The sequence below is a fragment of the Vanessa cardui genome, chromosome 10 (genome assembly GCF_905220365.1).
Source record: "Vanessa cardui chromosome 10, ilVanCard2.1, whole genome shotgun sequence".
NCBI lineage: Eukaryota > Metazoa > Arthropoda > Insecta > Lepidoptera > Nymphalidae > Vanessa > Vanessa cardui.
The window spans coordinates 6464955-6489474 of record NC_061132.1 but is presented as its reverse complement, the minus strand read 5'-3'; the positions used below and the strand labels follow the sequence as shown (position 1 = coordinate 6489474).

The 24520-nt window shown below is 33.0% G+C and overlaps 1 protein-coding gene across 1 annotated transcript; it reads right to left on the bottom strand.

The window, feature by feature from the left end:
• Nucleotides 1-1144: 1144 nt before the first annotated feature.
• On the bottom strand, nt 1145-22060 carry LOC124533243 (retinol-binding protein pinta-like). Its single transcript, XM_047108448.1, has 7 exons — nt 21993-22060; nt 16867-17026; nt 16109-16271; nt 5781-5895; nt 3805-3936; nt 2093-2306; nt 1145-1559 (listed from the first exon to the last, which is right to left on the bottom strand). Exons 2-7 carry the CDS (start codon nt 17024-17026, stop codon nt 1414-1416), a joined length of 930 nt encoding a protein of 309 aa, XP_046964404.1. The 5' UTR covers nt 21993-22060; the 3' UTR covers nt 1145-1413.
• Nucleotides 22061-24520: the final 2460 nt, after the last annotated feature.

Here is a 24520-nt window from a genome sequence, read left to right as displayed (position 1 = left end):
TCCATTCAGGTCATGCTTACCAATCCATTGTGAATGCAAATTAGCTCACAAGTTAAATTTCAACTATTTTGATGAAATTATAGATCAAATAAATATTTAGTTCGTACATTACATCTCTGTACATATTGTACGGTTTCCTTTATATTTTATAACCGGTAGCGAAATACAAGTACTACCAGGTAGCTCTGGCTCGAGACTAAACGACGAGCTTTTAACCCATTTGCTTAGTGTACAGTCAGAGTAAGAAAACGTCGTAAACTCTTAGTACCTTTTGAAACTAAAGGACTAAACCAACAACTGCATATAAAATTAAACTTACTTAATATGATAACTTAGTTCAAAATATTCTTTTTAATGGCGTAAGTAGTTAGTACAAATTTCAATTAGATACAATGTCTGCTACTGAATTGACAAAATATGTCTGTCAGTGTCATATACTATCGATCAGCAAAGCAGATTATCGCTCATACATAGGACACGAAAATAGATCTTAAGGTGACGCACCTTTTCTTACTCAGACTGTACATTAGTTACGACACTACCTGTCTAGAAACTGCTCAGCTGTTAGTATAATCTGTGATTATTTGCGACATTTGTTCTATTGTATAGCAAATACAATTATTTCTCGAAAAGACGAGGATTTAAATCTGATCGTAACAGAATATGAATATATTATATATGCAATAAATATTGAGCTGAGATGGCCCAGTGGTTAGAAAGCCTGCATCTTAACCGATGACTGCGGTTTCAAACTCAGGCAAGCACCGCTATATATATATATATATATATATATATATATATATATATATATATATATATATATGTATATGTGCTTAATTTGTATTTATAATTCATCTCGTGCTCGGCGATGAAGGAAAACATCGTGAGAAAACCTACATGTATCTAATTTCATCGAAATTCTGCCACATGTGCATTCCACCAACTCGCATTGGAACAGCGTGGTGGAATATGTTCCAAGCCCTCTCCGTAATGAAAGAGGAGGCCTTATACCAGCAGCGGGAAATTTATAGACTTTACTTTTACTTTACTATTGACTATGAATAATTTTAAGTATGTACTTAAGTTTAAAATGGTAATGAAATTACCTAGACGTTCATTAAAATATATTTATTCAATTAAATATCTAACACAAAGTAAATGGAAGATTTTATAATTAATCACTAAATAATATTAAAGTAAAGCTGAGAAGTCTGTTCGAGCTCATTAATTTGAGGTCTAAAAGTTCAATTTGAAACAAATTTATTGGGCTATGTAGCCCATTGAGGTTGGCTAAAGACTATAATTATCATTACGCTAGAAGCCGCAGAAGCGGATAACATTGAAACCGCTTAACTTACTAGTCTTATTAAATTAATTTAGAAATATTCCAAATAATCATCATTATTGAGGAAATTAATCTAAATCTAATTTCTTAAAGGACCCAACTAAGTATTCTTGTTTGAAATCTCCAGGTCTCATTGCTTCGTTTGATATGTGTTTACAGCATTCTATCAGATAATTTCTAGTGATATCTTCGCGTAATTCTTTGGAGTACATATCTGTAACAGTTGCATTAGCAAAAAGTATTATTTTTTAAACATAGACAAAGAAAAAAATAGGTCAACTGATCGTAATTGACTACCACTGTCCATAGACTACAAATACACTGGCTGAGTCATTCTTCAAACTAGAACAAAAAAAACCGAAAAATGGGGGTCGCCTATCTAGACGTTCGCAAAAGGCAAATTAAATATAAAGGCTTTGCAGCAAATTAGACTGAAATTATTACAACTATGTAGGGTCTCGTGATTGGAAGCTTCGGTTTCAATCCAGGTCTATACTTCAAATTTTTTGTGTGTTTAATCCATTTTGAGTTAGGTGGCGAAAACATTGTAAGGAAAAATTGCTTGGGTTGGATGAAAGACGCAAAAGTATATATACGCCAATTGATGGCTTGAGGTATACAGGAGACGGCTGTTTGAACTGTTCCAATGATTCATGGAATTGATTTAAGAAGTTATGTGCTTTTGGGGATTTAATATCAGAGTGGGTACATCTTAAATCTGGTATAATTATATTAAAAGAGTTATACCTTTAAATTCTTCTAGTGAAGGTTGTTCACCACCATAGTCCTTGGGTAAATATGTTTTCGGGACATATTTATGAAGATCCTCATCGTTGTCGTGGAACATGATACGTTCGAATATTTTAGGTTTGAGAAATTGTTTGAAAAGCGTCATCAAATGTTGAGTCAACGAATTCGTGTTCAAAACGTGTATCTCATAAATCTTGATGCCAATACCTTCCTGAAAGATCCAAATGTTATGATTATTTAAAAAGTTTTTAATTTGATTGAAATTTCAAATCAGACTTTCAAAAGGACAATGTGATGATAAAGTTCACATAAGAGCAAATCTGTTCATAGAATATATAAATATAATAAAATTGGTGTGTCTGTTTGTAATATTATATTATTTGTACACGTTACATATATCAAAATACGATTGTTTACAATATTTGTCGGTCTGTCTGTCTGTCTGTTTGTCCCGGCTAATCTCTGGAATGGCTGGAACGATTTTGACGGGACTTTCACTGGCAGATAACTGATATAATAGGGAGTAACATAGACTACAATAATATTTTTGTGTTATATTCAAAGGCGTACAAGGTCGCGGGCACGGCTAGTATACAAATAACAATTAATGTTCCTCTTTTATGCACTGCTAAAATATTTATCTGATTGTGGTGAAACTTTGTGAATATATTTGCGTATGCTAGCAAAAAAATACTTTGGCTAAAAAACGCCACATTTTTATTATCCAATAAATTTATGCCTTAAGTCCCTCGTGACTAGACCTTGAATGTGTCGTATCATTAGGAACCATACGATATATGTAATATATTTTGTGTGGTTTCAATCAGCGTGACACTGATTTCAGATTATATGTAATGTATAGAATAAACACAAATATAATTAAAGAAGCTTCGAAAACGGATGATATTATGCTTCATGTACGCAAACCGAAGTGAATTGTTTGATGGAATACGTTATATATACAAATATAATATATCTTTAGAGAAGATATGACCTTCAATCACCGGTGGTATATTTAAGTAAATTTTGTAATTACAATTAATTTAATCAGACAAGACTGAGTCGTGTTGACGTCATTTAGTTTTTGTTTTTGTTTCTCTTAAATATGCTTTATTATTTTTAGTATAGATGTACGTTTACGAAAACCGTCACAATACTTCTGTCTGCATCAGATGAACACTAATCATACTATATAATTAATACCTAATCGGTATCCTTGTCGACAATTGCGTAACTATTCAATGGGATTTGAACGCAAAAGAATCCATTTCTGATACATCAGAACGTGCTTTGCAATATTACTTGCAATAAATATGGTATTTCGAGTACAAAGGAATCACAATAGCATACGACTAAAAGTCTTTTACGATATTTTAAAATTGGATCCGAAGTTTACAGTTTCTTTTTCCTTAGCAACCTTATCCATTAAAAATCCTTTTGTTGAAGTAAATAAATAAGAAAAAAATATTGAAGAACATCACATACATTATCCTGATCTCAATGTAAGTAGTTATAGCACTTGTGTTATGGAAAATTAGTTGTAACGACGGTACAACAAACCCAAAACCACAGAGAAAATTAATGAACTTTTTTCTACATCGACTCTGCCGCGATTCGAACCAAGAACCTCGGAGTGGCGTACCAATGAAAACCGGTGTACACACTACTCGACCACGGAGATCGTCAAAGGTTTTGTTTTTTTAACGTACCTGTAGAATGTTTACGAATTTCTGCACTAAAGTCGGGTTGATTCGTAATATGTGTCCCAGGGTGGCGTTTTTCAGATCAAATATCCAAATGTCACCGATCATGTAGTCGAATTTCAAGCGCAGATCTCCTAACTGAAATTAAGTATCAATAAATTATATCATGTGATATAGAGCTGAGATGGCCCAGTGGTTAGAACGCGCGCATCTTAACCGATGATTGCGGGTTCAAATCCATGTGTTTATAATTTATCTCGTGCTCGGCGAAAACCTGCATATGTCTAATTTCATTAAAATTCTGCCACATGTGCATTCAACCAACCTGCATCGGAACAGCGTGGTGGAAAATGTTCCTCCTCCTTCTGGAAAACCTCTCCTTAATGGAAGAGGAGGCCTATTCCCAGCCGTGGGAAATTTACAGGCTGTTACTTTACTTTACGTTTTATATCATGTGAAATGAATATTAGCTGAACATGCATAATTCGTCATAAATTATATACCTTAACCTTTCTTATCCTCATGAAAATCCGTTCAGTTGCTTTAGAGTTTATTGCGAACAGACAGATAGATACAGTCGGGGGACTTTGTTTTATACCATGTAGTGATGACATCTCCCTTACGATTAAAACATAACATAAAAAATTTTTAACAAATTCGGATTGTATATATAAACAAATAATGTGGTACTGCGTTTAAAATATATAAACAATAATAAATGTTTTTACAAACAATAAAAAAATCTTATTTCCGACCGTGCGAAGCCGGGACAGACCGCTAGTATAAATATTTAAATAATAAAGTCTTCTCCGTGTGACCTTTCATGACTATAAAAGTCATAACTATTATTATTATCATACGTGTATCTTATAAGCAATTATATTTTGCATTAATTATCAACAAAAATGGCACTAATTAATTTATAAGGAGCAAAATTTCAGCTATACATGTTCATCAGACTTAAACGGCACGTGTAAAAGATACCTTTATAATATCAACTATAGTTCTATTCTGTAAGAATTCACATCTCATTGAAATGATGATAACTGACTATTAAAATGTCGCATTTAGATATAAAGCGTTGAGTTGATGAGTTTCGAGTATCTATTTACAGAATAACACTGCAAAATGATTTCGACAAATCCTGAAAATATATTTTAATGATTACAACGTTTTTTTTATGATTTGAACTTGTTGTTTTGACAAAGAGTTCCTTAATGTACTCATTAAATTAAATACATTGAATTGTATTTTCACTATTTTCGGAAATTTTCCTTAACAAACAGACAATTAAAAAGAACAGAAAACATCCTTTGGTGTTTTGCAAATAAGGAGATTAATTTAAAAAAGTATGTCGTATTCATTGGTGATAATGATTGTTTATTTTGTCGACAATTCTATTTTTAAATTTATTTGTAAAATATATATTCTAAATCCATTAAATATTCAAGTATATTTTCGATATGAATCAAATAATTTCAATCAATTCCAGCCAAGTGGCTCATCTTTGGAGATCAGTCAACTGCACAGGACATATAGTGCAAAGGTCTGTGCACAAACACAGATGCATCCTTAATTCCCGCACTTTCATCAATCTGATGGTCTGTTGCTGGTCGAAAATTTCTAATTTCCAATCTTCAGTCATATTAAGGTATACCAATATAGGCTTTCAATATAGCGATACAAACATCATCAACATTACATAGTATAAAACAAAGTCGCTCATCGCAGTTCGTTCCTATTTATGCTTATATCTTTAAAATTACATAACGGATTTTGATGCTGTTATTTTATAGATAGAGTGATTCTATACGAAAGTTTTTGTATATAATACATGGACAATATAGTAAAGAAATACTGATAATTTTAGAAGTTTCTAATGTAATGTCGTAAATAAACAAATTCTGTAATACATTTAGTATCAGTATTACACCCGTGCGAAGTTGGGCGGGTCACTAGTTTATTAATATATCTGTTCTTACCATAATAGTATTCCTGTATACTTCTTCGTTGCAGAAGCTGCTTGGGTCTGCGTCGTTTATTTTAAAAACGGATATCCGCTTTCCATTATACAGCTTCAACATAGCAGCTTGACGGCTGTAAATAATTAAATCATCAATAATAATCTTTATTTTACATACTATCTGTACACTGTATACACAAACAGTAACACTAATTCTACACAGCTGGGGCGATTTTATTGAAGTTGGTTCTGTGTTGATATGTGGTCATTGGTGGCTTCAATTGGACACAATATGTGACGTTGCGATTGATAAGTCCAAAATTTGATATCTCGACATATATATAACACCAAAATCTTCAAAAATAATCCCCATATTTCAATTCAGTGGCGGATTTAACAATAGGCTAAGTAGGCTGGAGCCTAGGGCGGCATATTTAGAGGGGCGGCAAATTTAGCCCAAATTTGTCTTACGGAAAATAAAAATAAAAACTTATAATTATATGTATACACAATACGTCCGTAATCCCTATACTCGCCACTACATATTGGAATAAAATTTTAACAAAAAGAAAAACCGACTTCAAACAAAACACTATTTTAAAATAAATGAATATGCACGAAAAAGTAATAAAAATAATTGCGTATTCAACATATTTTTTAGATTCTTCCTAAGTTAAATGAAATGAAAAATATTAGACTGCTTAAAAGTCGATTAACGATTATATCATGTAGTTATAGTTATTGGTATATTTGGAGCCGGTGTCAGCCACGGTGCTCTTGCCCCAACAATCAAAAGAAAGAAGCGATACGAGCCCCTTGATTGATCCAGTATATTATTGTGTAAAAGGTAATTTGTAAAAAACATATTTGTTAAAGTATTCTCGTATTGTTTTTTTGATAGATATACTGTAGGGTTTTATTGGCTGACACCGACTCCAAATATAACAATAATTATAACTACATGATATAATCGTTAATCGACTTTTAAGTAGTCTAATATTTTTCATTTCATTTAACTTAGGAAGAATCTAAAAAATATGTTGAATACGCAATTATTTTTATTACTTTTTCGTGCATATTCATTTATTTTAAAATAGTGTTTTGTTTGAAGTCGGTTTTTCTTTTTGTTAAAATTTTATTTATTTTTTGATTTTAAGTGAAGCTGATGTTGACTAATTTTTTTTAATATGGATAGATTAAGCGTTCCGTTTATATGAGTCAGAAACTACTTCGAGGACAATTTCAAAGGAAACTTGCGAATAAAGCAAAAATAGACTTTCGAAAATGCGGATTTAATACGTCACGCGGCGTAAACTACAAGGATCCCTCGAAAGAGCTGTAATCGAACTCAGCAAAAAACTTTGAAAAAGACCAACTATATTTCGTACATCATATGACATCACATCATATACACAAAATTTGATTAAAGATAGTAAGAAATTCTGCCCCATATCGCACCCTAACTGCGAGCCGTATAGGAGTTCCATCACTACATAGTATAAAACAAAGTCGCTTTCTCTGTCCCTATATCTTAAAATCTACGCAACGGATTTTGATGCGGTTTTTTTTAAAAGACAGTGTGATTCAAGGGGAAGGTTTGTGTATATAATACATGAACAATATAGTAAAGAAACACTGATAATTTTAGAAGTTTGCGATGTGATGTCGTATATAAACAAATTCTGTAGTATATTTAGTATCAGTATTGCACCCGTGCGAAGCCGGGGTGGGTAGCTAGTTGATTATAATATTCGACTATGATAATTACATAAACATAACCACATTACGGAAGGTGACTCAAATATCCAAATAACCTATAAATAAAAGATTCGACCGAGTATAGCTAACGTGCTCCTCAGAATTGTTCCGTTCCCTTCCGTTCCGTTACTTTGTCATGGATCCTGTGCTCAGAACCTTACCAAACTTTCACCAAACTACCCTTGAAGTATATATTTTATAATAAAAAAAGAATTATCAAAATTGGTTAACGTGATTTTCAGTTATTCACCTATTTGTCGCGCATATACATAATGCAAATTTAAGACTTATGTCGTTTTCACATGGATACCATCGTCGGAAAAAAAAATAAAAAAAATGGGACCCCACGGGAAGCACTACCTTTCAAACAAAAAAAAAATTATCAAAATCGGTCCATCCAGTGAAAAGTTATGAGGTAACAAACATAAAAAAAAAAAAAAAAAAAAAAAAAAAATACAGACGAATTGATAACCTCCTCCTTTTGGAAGTCGGTTGAAAATAATCTGGTAACTGACAGAAATATCCCCTAGTTTATAATCATACTGATAACGGGAAAAAGCCGATGTAATGAGGACGATAGAACACAAATCATAAATGTTGCAAAAAGTAGGGGCGGCAAAAATTGAATAGCCTACTAGCGGCAGATTTGTAAATCCGCCACTGTTTCAATTTACGCCCAGAGGGCCATGGGCCACCTGATGGGAAGTGGTCACCATTACCCAAAGACAATGAAGCTGTAAGCAATATTAACTATTCCTTACATCGTCAATGTGCTACCTTGGGAACTAAGATGTCATGTCCCTTGTGCCTGTAGTTACACTGACTCACTTTACCTTCAAACCGGAACACAACAATACTGAGTACTATTATTTGGCGGAAGAATAACTGATGAGTGGGTGGTACCTACCCAGACGGGCTTGTATAAAGCCCTACCACCAAGAAATGTATATACATCTATTTCTATGATTAAAGTAACAGGTGGCCCGTAAGTCCTTTAAAAAGTAAAATTTGAATAAAACGAACGGGGCGCGCGTAAGCAATGCAGGGGAAGCGGGGGGAGTTACTGCGGTTTCTGGGAATTTAGTCGCAATGGAGCGTTTTACCGGAGCGGACCGTGCGTTTTGTGTACGCGAGTTTTATCAAAACAACAATTCGGCAACCGTTGCGCGGCGTAAATTTCGAGAACACAAAGGTTTACACAACTTTGACGACACTCCAACTGTTCAAACGATTAAAAACTGGGTTGCTAAGTTCGAAGAGACCGGTTCGACGTTAGATAAACCGCGCTTGGGTCGCTCAAGGACGTCACGTACGGAACAAAATATCGACGCAGTTGCACGATCAGTTCGTGAAAATCCGACAGTCAACTCGTAAACGTTCCAGTGCATTAAACTTATCTAGGACATCGTTACAACGAATTTTGAAGAAAGATTTGGTTATGCACCCTTACAAAATTCAGTTGGTTCAAGAATTAAAAGAAACTGACGCCATTCAGAGAGAACATTTTGCGAATGAAATGTTAAATCGGTTTACTTCGTTCAATAACATAATGTTCTCTGACGAGGCTCATTTTCATATAACGGGCATGTAAGTAAACAAAATTGCCGTTATTGGAGCCCCGTTAATCCAAAACTTAAACACCAGAAGCCCTTACATAGTCCTAAAGCGACAGTTTGGGCCACTATGTCAGCCCATGGCATCGTAGGGCCTTACTTCTTTGAGGATAGCAGAGGGCGCGCGGTAACTGTTACTTCGGAGCGATATGTGGCTATGATCGAAGAGTTTTTCATACCAGAATTGCAAAACTTTTCAGGCTTTAACTCCAGGACATGGTTCCAACAGGATGGGGCAACTTCCCACACTTCTAATATTGCTATGCCCGTTATCCGTCAACATTTTCCTAGGAAATTGATCTCTAAGAGAGGAGACATTTCCTGGCCACCACGCAGTTCGGATATGACCCCGATGGATTTTTTTTTGTGGGGCTACCTTAAGGCTAAAGTGTATGACACGAACCCACGGTCAATTGATGCCCTAAAAGAAAACATTCGCAGAGAAATGGCAAGCATTTCAGCAGTGACGTGCCGAGCAGTGATCGACAATTTTAGACGTCGTTTGCAAGAGTGCCGTGATCGTAACGGATTACATTTAGATGATGTCATTTTCAAAAAATAATTCCCGTTTATCAAGCTTTATTTTCAAATAAAAATATTATTCATAATGTAATTAGTTTTATTTTAATATTTTTTTTTCATATCTAAGGACTTATGGACCACACTGTATATCGAAATCGACAACAGTAAACAGCTGCTATTAATCGCTAAGCAAATAATTATTCTTTAAAGTGTATAAGTCGATAATAAGGAGTGAATTTTGAAAAATATTTAAAGTTTGTGTTAAAGTCAATAAGTATAGCGTTAAATTAAATCTAAATTTAATCTTTTTTGAAATAAAAACAGCAAATTTCAAATTTATTCTTTAAGTTGCAATAGTGGTGTGCAGTGTTGGAAGTGAACGCGTAAGCGACGCATAATCCACGGCGCTTACGATCTTTTGGACGCTAACTTGACTGCAATTCAAGTATCGGTGTTAAGTAAAGTTGATTCTTTTAAGCTTCATCTACCTACATTATTGTTATTGTTATATAAACAAAATGGATTGTAAGCATTGCTCCGAAATTTTAAGACCTGAGGAAACAATCAAATGCACAGCTTGTCAATGTATGTCACATTACTCATGTGTGGGTATAAATGAAAGTGAATTTAAAAAGATTCTGCCTATGAATAAAGCGAAATGGAAATGTCCAGCTTGTAAAATATCTAAGAAAAACAATACTATAAGTCCAAAATTAAATACAGTGTCAGGAAAAAATAATCAAGCTCAAATCATAGATGTAAAATCGTTGATTGCTCACTTTGATGACCGTTTCAATAGTTTGCATTCCACAATGGAGTCATTCAAATCCTTTATCACTGAAGAATTTAAAAAGCTTTCAGAATCTGTAACTTTTTGGTCCACAAAAATTAATTCGATCGAATCTTCCATCACTTCTATTGTTGATCAAATAAATGATCTCGATAAGGAGGTTAATAAAATAGACAAATTTGGAACAGAACTCGAAGAGTTGAAACTTAAGTTTAAGGAATTATCAGAGAGTAGTAACAGAAATGAACAGTGGGTGCGACGCTCCAATATTCAAATTAATGGGATTCCACAGAAAAAGGGAGAAAACCTAGTTAATATTATCAAGACCCTCGGAAAAGCGGTTACTCCATAAACTTTGGTATGGATGTTGATTTTGTAACAAGGGTTGCGGTAAGGAATGATTCGTCTGACAATAAATCGCGACCTATTATTCTTAAAATGCAAGCACGTTACAAGAAGGACGATTTTCTTTCATCGCTAAGAAAATTAAAGAATTTGAAGGCGAGTGACATTGGATTTTCAGGTAGTAATAATCCTATTTATATAAATGACCACCTTTCCACCTACAACAAGGCTCTTCTGAATGAAGCGCGACGTAAATGCAAAGAGAAATGTTATCAATTCTGTTGGGTTCGAAATTGCACTGTTATGGTTCGCAAGACCAACAACTCACCAGTTATTCACATTACTTCCAAAGATTCTTTAAACAAAATTTTATAAGCGTTATTAATTTGTTAGTTTATCATATTAAATCATGTTACTTTGTTGAGGTTTTTAAGAAGTTTATTTACTTTTTCATATTTTTAGTTACTATTGTTATTATTTTAATAATATTTTTAAACAAGTTTATCCTAATGAGGTATGGATTTATGGACTTACAGGTATGTTTTATTTCTTATTTGGTATCTAAGTACATTGAAAAAAATTGTTTATTTAATATTACTATACACAATAATTATATTTACTATCAAAACGTCAGAGGCTTGCGCACTAAAACTGTGCAGTTCTATTCTAATCTGTTAAATTCCAATTATGATGTAATTTGTTTAAGTGAAACCTGGTTGGTTCCTAGCATATTTGATGAAGAACTTTTCGATTCACGCTATAACGTGTACCGAAATGATCGTGATTATGCACTTCTAGGTGTTAGTAAAGGTGGCGGTACACTTATAGCGGTACGTCGTAGCCTCTGTGTTGACATGCTGCACACTAGGATGCCTTTGTCTCTTCCAGGTGCTGATGTAACATTTGTTAGTATAGCAGTCGGACAGGGTTCAAGAAAACATAAATTATGGATTTTCTGCTGTTATTTCCCACAAAATCAACAACAGTGCGAGTCTGAAGCCACGTTTTTTGAATTCTTATCAGATTTAACGTTAAATAACCCTTTTGATAAATATATTGTTGTAGGAGATTTCAATATTGGAGGTATTGTATGGTCACATAAGTCTGATAATACACTTGATATCCAAAACCCGTCCGAAAATAATTTAAGTATGCAACTGTTTGCTTTTGTTTGCTTCTCTGGCTGGGGTCAGTATAATGGAATTTTTAATAGCAACAATAGACTGTTGGATCTCGTTCTGTCTAATTGTAGTTGTTCGGTCGAAAGAACTACACCCTTATCTTTGCCTGAAGACGCTCATCATCCGTCTTTTTCTGTCTTGACGGATATTACGTTGATTGAGTCCAATTTACGTTATGCGCCCCGTATTGTTCGTCGATTTCATGTTGCTGACTATGATGCACTTAACAATGCATTGAATAACATTGATTGGTTGAAGCAATTTGAAACATGCGACATAATTAACGCAGTAGATAAGTTTTACCTAATAGTAAATAGTGTTGTAGATCGATTTGTACCAGCTAAAACTGTATACGACGCTAAAAAATATCCTATATAGTTTAATAAGAGTTTGATTAAATTGATTAAAAAGAAATTATTAGTACATAAACGATGGAAAATTTATGGTCGCATTAGCGATTATAACAGATTTTCTGACCTTCGACATAGAACTAAATCGATGGAAATAGAGTGTTATAATGTATTTATTGTAAGGGCAGAAGATAATATTCATCATAGTTCCCGGAATTTTTGGTCATTTGTAAAATCAAAGAGAGGTAGCAACAACATACCTGACACCATGTTCCTTGGTAATACTATCGGTTCCGATGGCTCGTCTATCTCAAATCTATTCAGTCACTTCTTTCAATCTGTTTTCGAAGTAGATGATGGGAAAATAGCCGAGTATGATATTTTAAACAAACACGATAATCAGCCCCTAATTGGTACTTTTAACATATCACGCAGTACCGTTGAAAGATATCTCGCAAAACTCGATTCATCAAAGGGCAGTGGGCCAGATGGTTTACATCCTACATTTTTAAAACAATGCAGTAAGTCTTTATCACTACCTTTATATTTACTTTTTAACAAATCCATTAAATCAGGTATATTACCACCTGTTTGGAAAAAATCCCTCATTGTTCCTATTTTTAAACATGGTGATAAGCATAATGTTAAAAATTATCGTGGAATATCAAAGTTGTCAATCATACCAAAATTATTTGAGAAGATTATTTACGATGTTTTGTTTCCTTTAATAAAACCTCTGCTTATTACCCAACAACATGGATTTGTAACCAAAAGATCAGTTGAGTCCAATCTTGTCGAGTTTCTTGATGTTGTACTTTTAGCTATGGAGAGAGGACATCAAGTTGACGCTGTGTATACTGATTATTCAAAAGCATTTGATAAAATTCCACATTCATTACTAATCAAAAAACTTGAATATATCGGTATACACGGCGATTTGCTTAGATGGTTAACATCATATCTTCGTGATAGAACTCAAGCAGTTTCTGTCAAAGGACATATCTCTAGTTTCGTCCCCATAACATCTGGGGTACCTCAGGGCTCTCATCTCGGTCCCCTTTTATTTAACATTTTTATTAATGATATAGCAAAAAACTTTCAAAATCCTAATATTCTTTTATATGCAGATGATACAAAATTATTTAAAATCATAAAAAACAATGATGACTGCTCTAATTTACAAAACGATTTATTTATTTTAGAACAATATTGTTTGTCTAACGGTCTGCATCTTAATTTTGATAAGTGCTGTATAATAACATTTTCTAGGAAAAAAAATCCGATTTTATTCGATTACACAATTTCTAATCACTCAATTAGGAGGGTTACCGAGATTAGGGACCTGGGGGTGCTCCTGGATTCAAATTTATTGTTTGACAGGCATGTGACTAAAATTACTGCAAAAGCTTTCAGCATGTTGGGTTTCATATTTCGCCAGGGATGTGATTTTAGAAATATAAATACATATAACCTTTTGTATAATGCGTATGTAAGGTCCAATTTGGAATTTGCTTCAATTGTTTGGAATTCACAATATTCAAAGTATATTAAGGCTATCGAAAATGTAATTAATGCGCAAATTTGGATCCAATTCCGTTAATAAACTTAATATTTTGTCGCTTGAGAAACGCAGAGAATGCAAAGATCATATTTTTCTGTATAAAATTATAAATAACTATGTCGACTCAATGTACTTGGTTAACAACATTGATATCAAATGTCCTCATACCTCTGCCCGTTCAAAACATACCTTTTATGTACCTATATGTAAAACCAACTATTCCAAAAATCGTTTTTTGATAAGAGCATGTAATATTTATAATAAATATTATAGTAATGTGGATATATTTCACTTAAATCTGTTTAAGTTCTTACGAGTGTTAAAAAATAATATTTATCATTAACATTATTTGTAGCTTATTGTTTTGTTTCCTTTGCTTTTTTTTTCTTTTTGTTAATCTTAGAATTCATGTTTGATAACCTTATTTTATATACTTTAACAATATGTAACTTTTATTACTTGTTTTTTAGTTCACTCCATATTTTTAATGCAACAGTGGAAACTTTGTTGGCATTATGTTAGAATTATTATGTTATTAATTGTATGTACTATACTATGCTGTCTGTTTTCCTAAATAAAAAAAAATAAAAAAAAAATCTATATTTATATAATAAATGTGAAAGTAACTGTGTCTGACGCTCTTTCACGACCAAACCGCTGAACCGAATTTGATGAAATTTGGTAAGAAGCAAACGTGAACTCCGAGAAAGGAGATATACTTTTTTATACCTAAAACATGACAATCAACCCTAAAAGTCGAGCGAAGCCGCGGTCGACCACTAGTTTTTATTAACTAAGGATTTTAGGAGAAGAGTCGAGATGGCCCAGTGGTTAGAACGCGTGCATCTTAACCGATGATTGCGGGTTCAAACCCAGGCAAGCACCGCTGTTTCATGTATTTAATTTGTCTTTATAATTCATCTCGTGCTTAGCGGTGAAGGAAAACATCGTGAGGAAACCTGCATGTGACAAATTTAATAGAAATTCTGCCACATATGCATTCCACCAACCCGCATTGAAACAGCGTGGTGGAATGTTCCAAACCTTCTCCTCAAAGGGAGAGGAGGCCTTTAGCCCAGCAGGGGGAATTTACAGGCTGTTGTTGTAAGGATTTTAGGATGTATTATTACAACCCATCAACAAATTATTCTTTCTTTTCATCAAATTAAATATAAAATATTTTTATTATATTTTAAAATGATATTAACATATCGTACATGAAATCAACGAATAATAAGTATAATAATTTCAAGTATCTTTGTATGTTGATCATTTAAACCGAATTAAATTCATAATAATAATTACGCTTTGTCTAGTAATGTCTTTAAAAAAATGGATACTAATGTACTCGCGTGAGAATTTCTACGTCTTCGGCGCAATTAAAATAGATTTTTTTTCAATTCCACGCATTATTTGTTATTAAGGAAATTATTAAAAATGGAATAATAAGATTTTTTTATAAACGTCTTATTATAAAATATAACAGTTTCTTGGTGTTAGGGCTTTGTGCAAACCTGTCTGGGTAGGTACCACCCACTCATCAGTTATTCTAACGCCAAATAACAGTACTCAGTATTGTTGTGTTTCGGTTTGAAGGTTGAGTGAGCTAGTGTAACTACAGGCACAAGGGACATGACATCTTAGTTCCCAAGGTTGGTGGCACATTGACGATGTAAGGAATAGTCAATATTTCTTACAGCGTCATTGTCTATGGGTGATGGTGACCACTTACCATTAGGTGGTCCATATGTTCGTCCGCCAAACTATACCATAAAAAAATGTTGTGTTTTGGTTTAAAAATTCTATTCTTGTCGGCGATACGTTATAAGGAATCTTATTCCTTTTAAGCTATAGGTAGCAAACATGTAGAGGGCTCATATGTATGATGGAAGTGACTATCACCGCCTATGGATATGTGCAACACTAGGTTGCTTGAAGACGAGTTGCTGGCCTTTAGAAAAGATGTAGGTTCTTTGTTGAATGTTCTAAGGTCGTATAAGTTCGGAAAGCCGCTGGCGAAAGATGGTTCCTTAGAGTAGTTGTACGAGGTAGAAAATGTCTTAGAAATTGCGCTGTTGTAGATCCAGGAGGTTCTATTAAATATTGGAATTTGATGATTCAAAACTGCCTATTACCCATAAGAGCTTTCTTGAATACAGTATATTTTTTAATAATTACACATATCTTAATATTTTTTTATGTTTTTCAATTGTAACTTGTTACTCACTAAAACGTCCATAATTCGGTATCAGGTTCGAACAGAACTTTCGTTCTGGTTTGAACAAGTTCAGGTGCCAGAGATCTGCACCTGTAGAAGTAGTCGATTTTTTTCTTCGTTCTCTCTCGGGAACACTTGGAAAAAATGAACATCTTCTCAACGAAATCGCGGTCTGCAAAACGAGAATAAGCATTAGTATATAAAAAAGAACCTTATCCGTATCTGGTGTAGGAAATTTAGATGGAATTAAAATTATTTGACAAGAAGCATCCGCGTGTGATTTTGTTTATTTTCAGCATTGGGAATCTTTGCGATATTTAACAATCCAATTTCTTAAATATGGTCCAGTAATTAGATACGAGTTTTGAAATTTGAATTTTACTGCTTGTTGAAATAACGGCAAAAACTATTAAAGTTTCACGTATTTAATTTATATTTATAATTTTTCAAGTAGAGATAGACAATGTCATTAAAAAATCTATCTTCAACCATTTTATATTGAAGGATCATATGGATGGGACCGTTCATTCAACCATCACACATGGAAGGAGTGGCAGTGACACCAAGTTTTTTCAAGAAAACTTGGATGGAAAGCTTATAAAAATCCAAGAATGAAATACATCACAATTTCATTCTTGGATTTTTATAAGCTTTTTCTTCACAGAGCCTTATATGTATTAAAAAACATATGAACACATTATAACACGCATACTAATTGACGGTATGGTGAATATTATTAGTATCGGTATTGTGAAAAATTATCTTACTTATAGGTGCTTCAGCTAAATGAGGCTGTTTATAAAACCATTCGAGTATCGAATCGATGTCTTCTTCTAGTATGTTGTCTTTTATCCCAAACTCCTTGCGTATTTGAAGTTTCTCCTCATCTGTGTACGGATACATAGGATGGGATTCATTTATGTACATCTGTGAAAAATGAAATTAATTTTAAAAAACAATGAAGTTTTTTATACATTGTATTCAAACTCGGATATAGATGAGATAGATATCGCAAATGCGTCAAATTGTATGATATCTTGTAGTAATTTAGTGCTGTGACGCACATGGACGTCAAACGTCAAGCTTAGCTGGTCATAAATTCGAGCCATAATATGTTATTGAAAAATATATCTTATTACAAGACGTGTCGGTCTATTTTTATAAATCTCCTTTATTTCAATTTCGTGCGAATTTCCAAATTTAAATAGTCTTTTTATAAATACATATTGTTTAAATTTAATTATGACGATCTGGTACAACTTAAGCCGAATAAAAGTATCGTCATGATTCTTCTATTCTAATATTATTTGTTTATGATCAAATTGTTTTACTTAGTGGTGTTGTTTAAGTCTGGGTAGGTCTCTAAAATTCCGCAGACATTTTTAACTTTGCCGTTTCATAAATTCAAATCGTTTATAAAAAATACATGGTAAAAAAGGCATATTATTCGATACAAGATTTTATAGATGATAAAGCTGCATGTTGACTTCCAAGCAGGATATATTAATTTAAATAAATGAAAAAGAGTAACTACTGAGGTTCTTACTGGTTCTTCTCGCTAGAATCTACTTTCCGAACCAGTGGTAGCTTCACTTAATTGTAAAATGACGATTCAAAAGTGTTTGTAAAAGCGTACTTGAATAAAGTTTATTTTGATTTGATTTCAATAGTTATCCCATCGTTAAACAGCAATACTTAGTACTGTTGTGTTACAGTTTGAAGGGTGAGTAAGCCAAACTACAGATACGTTAGTTGACGTTACATCAAAACCCTTAGGGTTTTCAATGTATTGGTGATGTAAGGAATAGAAAATATAATAGCGTCAATATCTACGTATTTTGGAGTCATGGGTGTTCACACATCCAACTTCAAGACTGGCAGCTACTGAGATTTTTTTAAGTAAAAATTTAGTATGTTTAAACATAGAGTTGATCGCAAAACTCCTGTAATAATGGCTTGATATGCGATCAAATAACCATGTGAAAGCACACAGATTGAGTCATTAAGGCTTTTGCCATTCATACATTTTAATACTGCCTTCAACAAAGGTGTTGCATTTTATGTGTTCCAAGCCTTCTCCTTAATGGGAGAGGAGGCCTTAGTCCAGCAGTGGGAAGTTTCCAGGCTGTTACTTTTTACTTTTAAAGTAGAGAGTCCTATAGTCATGGCAAAAAAAAATTCATTAAACCAACCTTGAAACCAACAACAAATCAATAAAAAGCAATGGAAATCGTATTAAGACAATAAGAAGATTAAATTTATCAAATTTTTAAATTAAGATTATTATTGCAATAGACATACACTGAACGTTAATGAAATAATATCTTCCGTATTGTTGTTTGTATCGATACTTAGTCATCGACTCATAAAAATATTTTATCTATACCCAACCTCAAATGGACTAGACAATGCAATGTTTTAATGGCGATAGGATTGTGATTTACGCTGCACACGTGACAGTGACGCAATAATGTGTTCCACGTTATTGTGGAACATATTTAATACTAGGAGCCAGTGTAACTATGGGTGGTGGTGACCATCAGGTGGCAAATAATAACCATTCCCTGCATCACACTAATGCGCCATCATTTTTGCCAGCCAATAGGCTGGCAAAAATGATGCCATAGCGAAGTCAGGTAAAGTAACAGCCCGTAAATTTCCCACTGCTGGGCTAAGGCTTCCTTTCCCATTAAGGAGAAGCTTTTGGAATATATTCCACCACGCTGTTCCAATGCGGGTTGGTGGAATGCACATGTTGCAGAATTTCGATGAAATTAGAGACGTGCAGGTTTCTTCACGATGTTTTCCTTCACCGCCGAGCACGAGATGAATTATAAACATAAATTAAGCACATGTATATAGTGGTGCTTGCCTGGGTTTGAACCCGAGATCATCGGTTAAGATACACGCGTTCTAAACACTTAGCCATCTCGGCGAATATGCCATGGCCGTAGGTGAAATACAGGCACAAGAGCCATAACATTTCAGTTCCAATGTTGGTGGTCTACTGGCGATGTAAAAAATGGTTAAAATTGAATTTAATAAGTACTAGTGACTACATTAAGCATCAGATTACTTATTTGCCAGTCAGTACCAATGGTATTAAAAAATTGCCTCAGTAAAAATTGCGACTCCATCCGGGTCAAAGCGACTTTCGACAAAATTTGTTGTGTGTACTTTCGAACCAAACTTAAGTTGAGTAATTTGAGTGTCGATATTGATGTATCATGATGATAATTTAGAAAGGGTCTTGAATTACGTATTTGTACTATAATCATCTATAAACTATAATTTTGCAGGATAATCTCTAAATTGTGAGACAAATGGGCTATGTCGGATTTTTGGGTAAGAACCCTTACCATGGATTTACTTTAGATCGGAGAGGATGTAGTTTTGTTATTATATACTCACTGTACATGCATCATACTTCCATACTTCCATACTAATATTATAAATGCGAAAGTAACTCTGTCTGTCTTAATTTCACGTCAAAACTGTAACGATTTGAAATGAAATTTGGTACACAAATAGTCAAGAGCCCGAGAAAATATGTGATAGGATAATAGGCTGTTGTAAACAAAGAGGTCATACATAAATGTAATATTTTAAGTAATTTGTAAAGAAATTCATATTGAACTCGAGCAAAGCCGCGGGTAACAGCTATTTAAATATAAGTGTAGTAATCGAACCTATCACATATCATTAGCCAGAAATATCTGCTAATTCAATACGTTACGTCACAAGTCATGGCTTGCGTAACACACAACGCAATCAAATTAGTTGAAGTTATCATTACATGACATAATCTATTAGCTGCAAGAGTTAGACAAATGTAACCTTATTAATTGTCAACAACAACAGCCTGTAAATTCCCACTGCTGGGCTAAAGGCCTCCCCTCCCTTTGAGGAGAAATTTAGGAACACACACCACACTGCACTGCACGAGATGAATTGTAAAGACAAATTAAGCACACGAATTAGCGGTGGTTGCCTGGTTTGAACCCGCAATCGTCGGTTAAGATGCACTCGTTCTAACCACTGGGCTATATCAACTCACACTGGGCCATCTCGATACACACTCATTAATTGTCAAAATATGATGAATAGTTTTGGAACGATAGATATACTCTTATATGATATTCTTCTGTTTTGCTTTATCCACGGCGGTCATCTTTCACAAAGACTAGTTTGTTGTAGTTTCATAATTCGTATTGTAACTCAATGGTATATTTTATATTAATAGCGTGAGCCGATTTTTGTCTTAGTGAGAGAACGATAGCTGCATATAGAAAAGACGTCACGCTCTTATTTTAAAGCCGTAGATGATAAAAAGGAGTATTCTTAATTGTAATTTATTAAATTGTTTGTATTGTCATTATAAAAAGCGGAAGAAAGTTACTGGCCGATTATAGAAACAATTAATGTGCTTGACATTAACAATTTCATTTAGAAAAGGTTTCATTAGTTTAAAATGAAATGAAATTAAAACAAAAATTGTCATAGGGTTCGAAATACCTAAAAAATCTTATAAATATTACGCGAATATTTGCGGGTAACTATTAAGTATCTTGGTCCTTCTCAGTAGGATATAAGTTCCAAAGCGATTCAAAAACTTTTTATGAGTTCACTTGAATTAAGAATATTTTGATTTTTAAAATTTTTTAAACGTGCAAGTATCGTATGCAGTAAAATGTCAACATATCTCACTATATACAATTATTAAATATATGTACATATATACAACCTCTTTATCGGAAGAAATGCCGAATCAGACACAATCGGCAATAGTCAAGGCGAACTAACGACGTAATATGTTTTCCAAATCAAAATTCAAAATCTTCGAGCTTTGATTTTCGCCAGTTTTGCTACTGAGAATTTTTTCATGGGAAAACTAATCACTTATCAATGAATCGATTGTTTAGACCCTGGGACATCGAAATTTTCAGTATTTTAAGCTAAGATATAACAAAGTAGACCAGACCAACAAAAACAACAACAACAGACCAGCAAGTCATATATAATATCGTCAAAAAATATTATTATATTTCCTTAATTAAGTTATTATAAGTATTTTTAAATTGTCAAGTTGTAGGTTTAAACTTTATGTGTAAAATATACATATAGTTTGGTAAAGTAATCTACCAAAATAATCCTTCATTGATTCGTTGAATTTACATAAAAAAATAATTTAATAATTAAGGTATGTAAAAATCTGACGCAAAAAGAACTTTGAAATGAAATTTAAAGGCGATTATTTACGATTTTGTCAATTAATACAATGTTTATCTAATCTCTCGTGTAGTAAACAAGCAATTACATGAAAATGGACTAATTGGCTGAAACATTGCTTTAATCCTGAGAATATAAAAAGTCACGAGCTTCTAAGTGGATAAAAATAAATGTAAATAAAATCTTATAAATTGCATCAATTTCTATCGAAAATTAAATACTTATTAGACTTTAATTACCAACTATACCGCTGAATGTGCTATGGATATCTGAGATATAAGGCTGTATCTAAGTGTCATCGATAGACATGTACACATATAAAAATACACACATTGTAAAAGTAACAACACATTGACACTCGTGAGACAATATTTGTTGTTGAAGTACCTAGTATGTATAAACAGAAAAAGTTCATTAACCTCTCTAGATCCACTATAAGTTAAACCTTTAAAAAGTAACACTTAAAAAATCGCATGTAAATTATATAATTAAAAATATATATTTTTTTTAAAACTTTGTTGATTAGCCATCTGAATGTGACTGGTTTTCCAAATTCAAAATATCATGTATATTAATATTGTACACATACAAAGAAAATAAAAAAAAAAATTTACACTAAAATAAAATTATTTTTCAATGTTACAACACTGCACGTATAACTTACCTTTGAGTTTTTCGATAATAATGTATCCGATACAACACTCGGTCAAGACATGCGTCTTTGTAGACTACACGTTACGTTTTGATTATAAAACTGAAGCATCTCTTTAAATGTACACAAAAAAACGTTTCGCACGACCTTCTAATGTATTATATCAATTTAAAAAAAATCAATCAAAATACTATTATATACAAATATTATCTATGTTACTTGTAAGTTCAATAATAAAAATAATTTAATAATCATCCTCCTCCCCTTATCCCAATTTTATTTGGGGTCAGCGCAGCATGTCTACTCCTTCCATACTTCTCTCTCAGACGTCATGTCACAAGTAACATTCTTTCTAACCATATCATATTTCACACAATCCATCCATCGTTTCCTTGGTCGTCCTTTACCTCTATATCCATTCACAATATGCTCAAGGTCTTCCTCACAATATGTCCCTCATTCCTCCGCATTACATGCCCATACTATGATAGCCGCCTTCCACATAACTTCTCGGCTGTCGGTGTCACTTTCAAACTTCCTCTTATGTACTCATTCCTTACTCAAACGAAAACAATTCAAACAGTCGGCTTTAAATACACGAAACATTAAATATTCGTTGATAAATCTTGTTACGTTTTAATAGCAGATAATATGTAAATGTTGAATGTAAAGACGGAATGCCCTGTGATACGAGAAAATTTTATGAAATAGGTTGGGACGAGCATATGGGCCACCTGATTGTAAGTGGTCACCACCGCCCATAGATAATGGCGCTGTAAGAAATATTAACCATTCCTCACAAAGACAATGCCCCTCCAACCTTGGAAACTAAGCTGTAATGCCTTGTGCCCGTAATTACACTGGTTCACTCACCCATCAAACCCGAACACTGATGTTTGGCGGTAAAATATCTGATGAGTGGGTGTACCTACCCAGACGAGTTTACAGAAAGCCCTACATGCAGATTTCCGTTTCCGAACTTTTCCTTCACCCGAGATGCAATTATAAGCACAAATTAACCATATGAATATTTAGTGGTGCCTGTCTGGTTTTAAACCCGCGATCATCAGTTAAGATGCACGCTAACCTAACCACTCATCATCATCTCGGGTCATCTCGGTATTCAGATTCAGTTATCATCAGCAAAAAAAAACGATATTCAAACTTTATTTACAAGATGGTGGCGAACGCATATACGATTTCGTGGTCAGCAATTTCAAATCAACTCCAAAAATTGTAACTTTATTGTTTAAATGTATCGACTACTCTATCTATCGAGAACTCTAAAATATTTTGATCACTCATCGGTGTGTTGAGTTTGATTTAAAGTGGGTAAAAATATTAATGAATAAAAAAGTTAGTTAATTGTTAACCTGAAGAAGAATTTGCAATTATTATTTTTTAGTTTTCAGTTCATATCAATTTGTTTTGAAATAGTGTATTGTTTAAAGTCTGTTTTTTTGTTTACTGCCAAGTGAAAAGTAACTTTTACAAGATATATGTAATATAGTCAAACCTCCGATGGTGCTTTCGTACATATAAATAGTAAAATAAGTGTATAATGCATAATCTAATATATATATCTTGACGCCAGAAATTATCAAATTTAAAATTCATTGTATTAATATAATTAATAAAACTTATTTAACTTAATATAAAAATAATATAATATAATAATATAAAGATAAATTTATTTTATTTTATTAAATTGTTAAATACATGTAATGTACCGACTTGTTGAGAAACAAAAGAATATTTAATTCTTAGTTATTTATTTAAATAGTAAATAATAATGAAATACTATGATATACTACTTTTTTTTTGGTTTCTATAAATATTACAGTCTGTATAGGAGACATGAGCCCAAACTAGGTTGTCCTGTGCTAAATATAGTAGATTCTCATTCATTTGATAGAAAATATATTTTGTTTATTTTACACTGAACAGGAAAAAGACTAGACATAAAAAATATATTATCAGTTATGAAATAACAAATGGGCGCGACTCTATTTTCCTTGGTGGGTGTTACCCCTTAATTAAATATTTTTATTGTCTGTCCAGTTTTGCATTTGATATTATTTAACTGAAATATACTGGTGGTGTTTTCGTTAAGAATCATTTTTAGTGAATTCCCACAGCCTATGAGGAACCTACCAGCCACTTCAAGGATTTTATTATTAGATTACAAAAAATGTATAATATTCATTTAAAAATTAAAATGTAATTTATTTCAGTCTATATATATTTTGATGCAAAAAATATTCATTTAACGCATTAAGGCCTGGCTCTTGAACACGAAATTGAAACTTTTTTTTGTTTTAAAGCCTTTGTTTCGTATAATTGCTTAAGATTTTTTTTACGTCATATTTGTAAAATAAGCCGAGTCTGTAACTACACTTCTTGTACTGTATTTTTATAATTACAGTCTTTAAATGTCCGGTTAACGAGAAAATGCATTTTATATGCCTTTTATTTAGCCTGTGGTTGAATGGACTATGTAACTTCGAAGGTCAAAGTAATATAGTAATAGTCTTCCATGA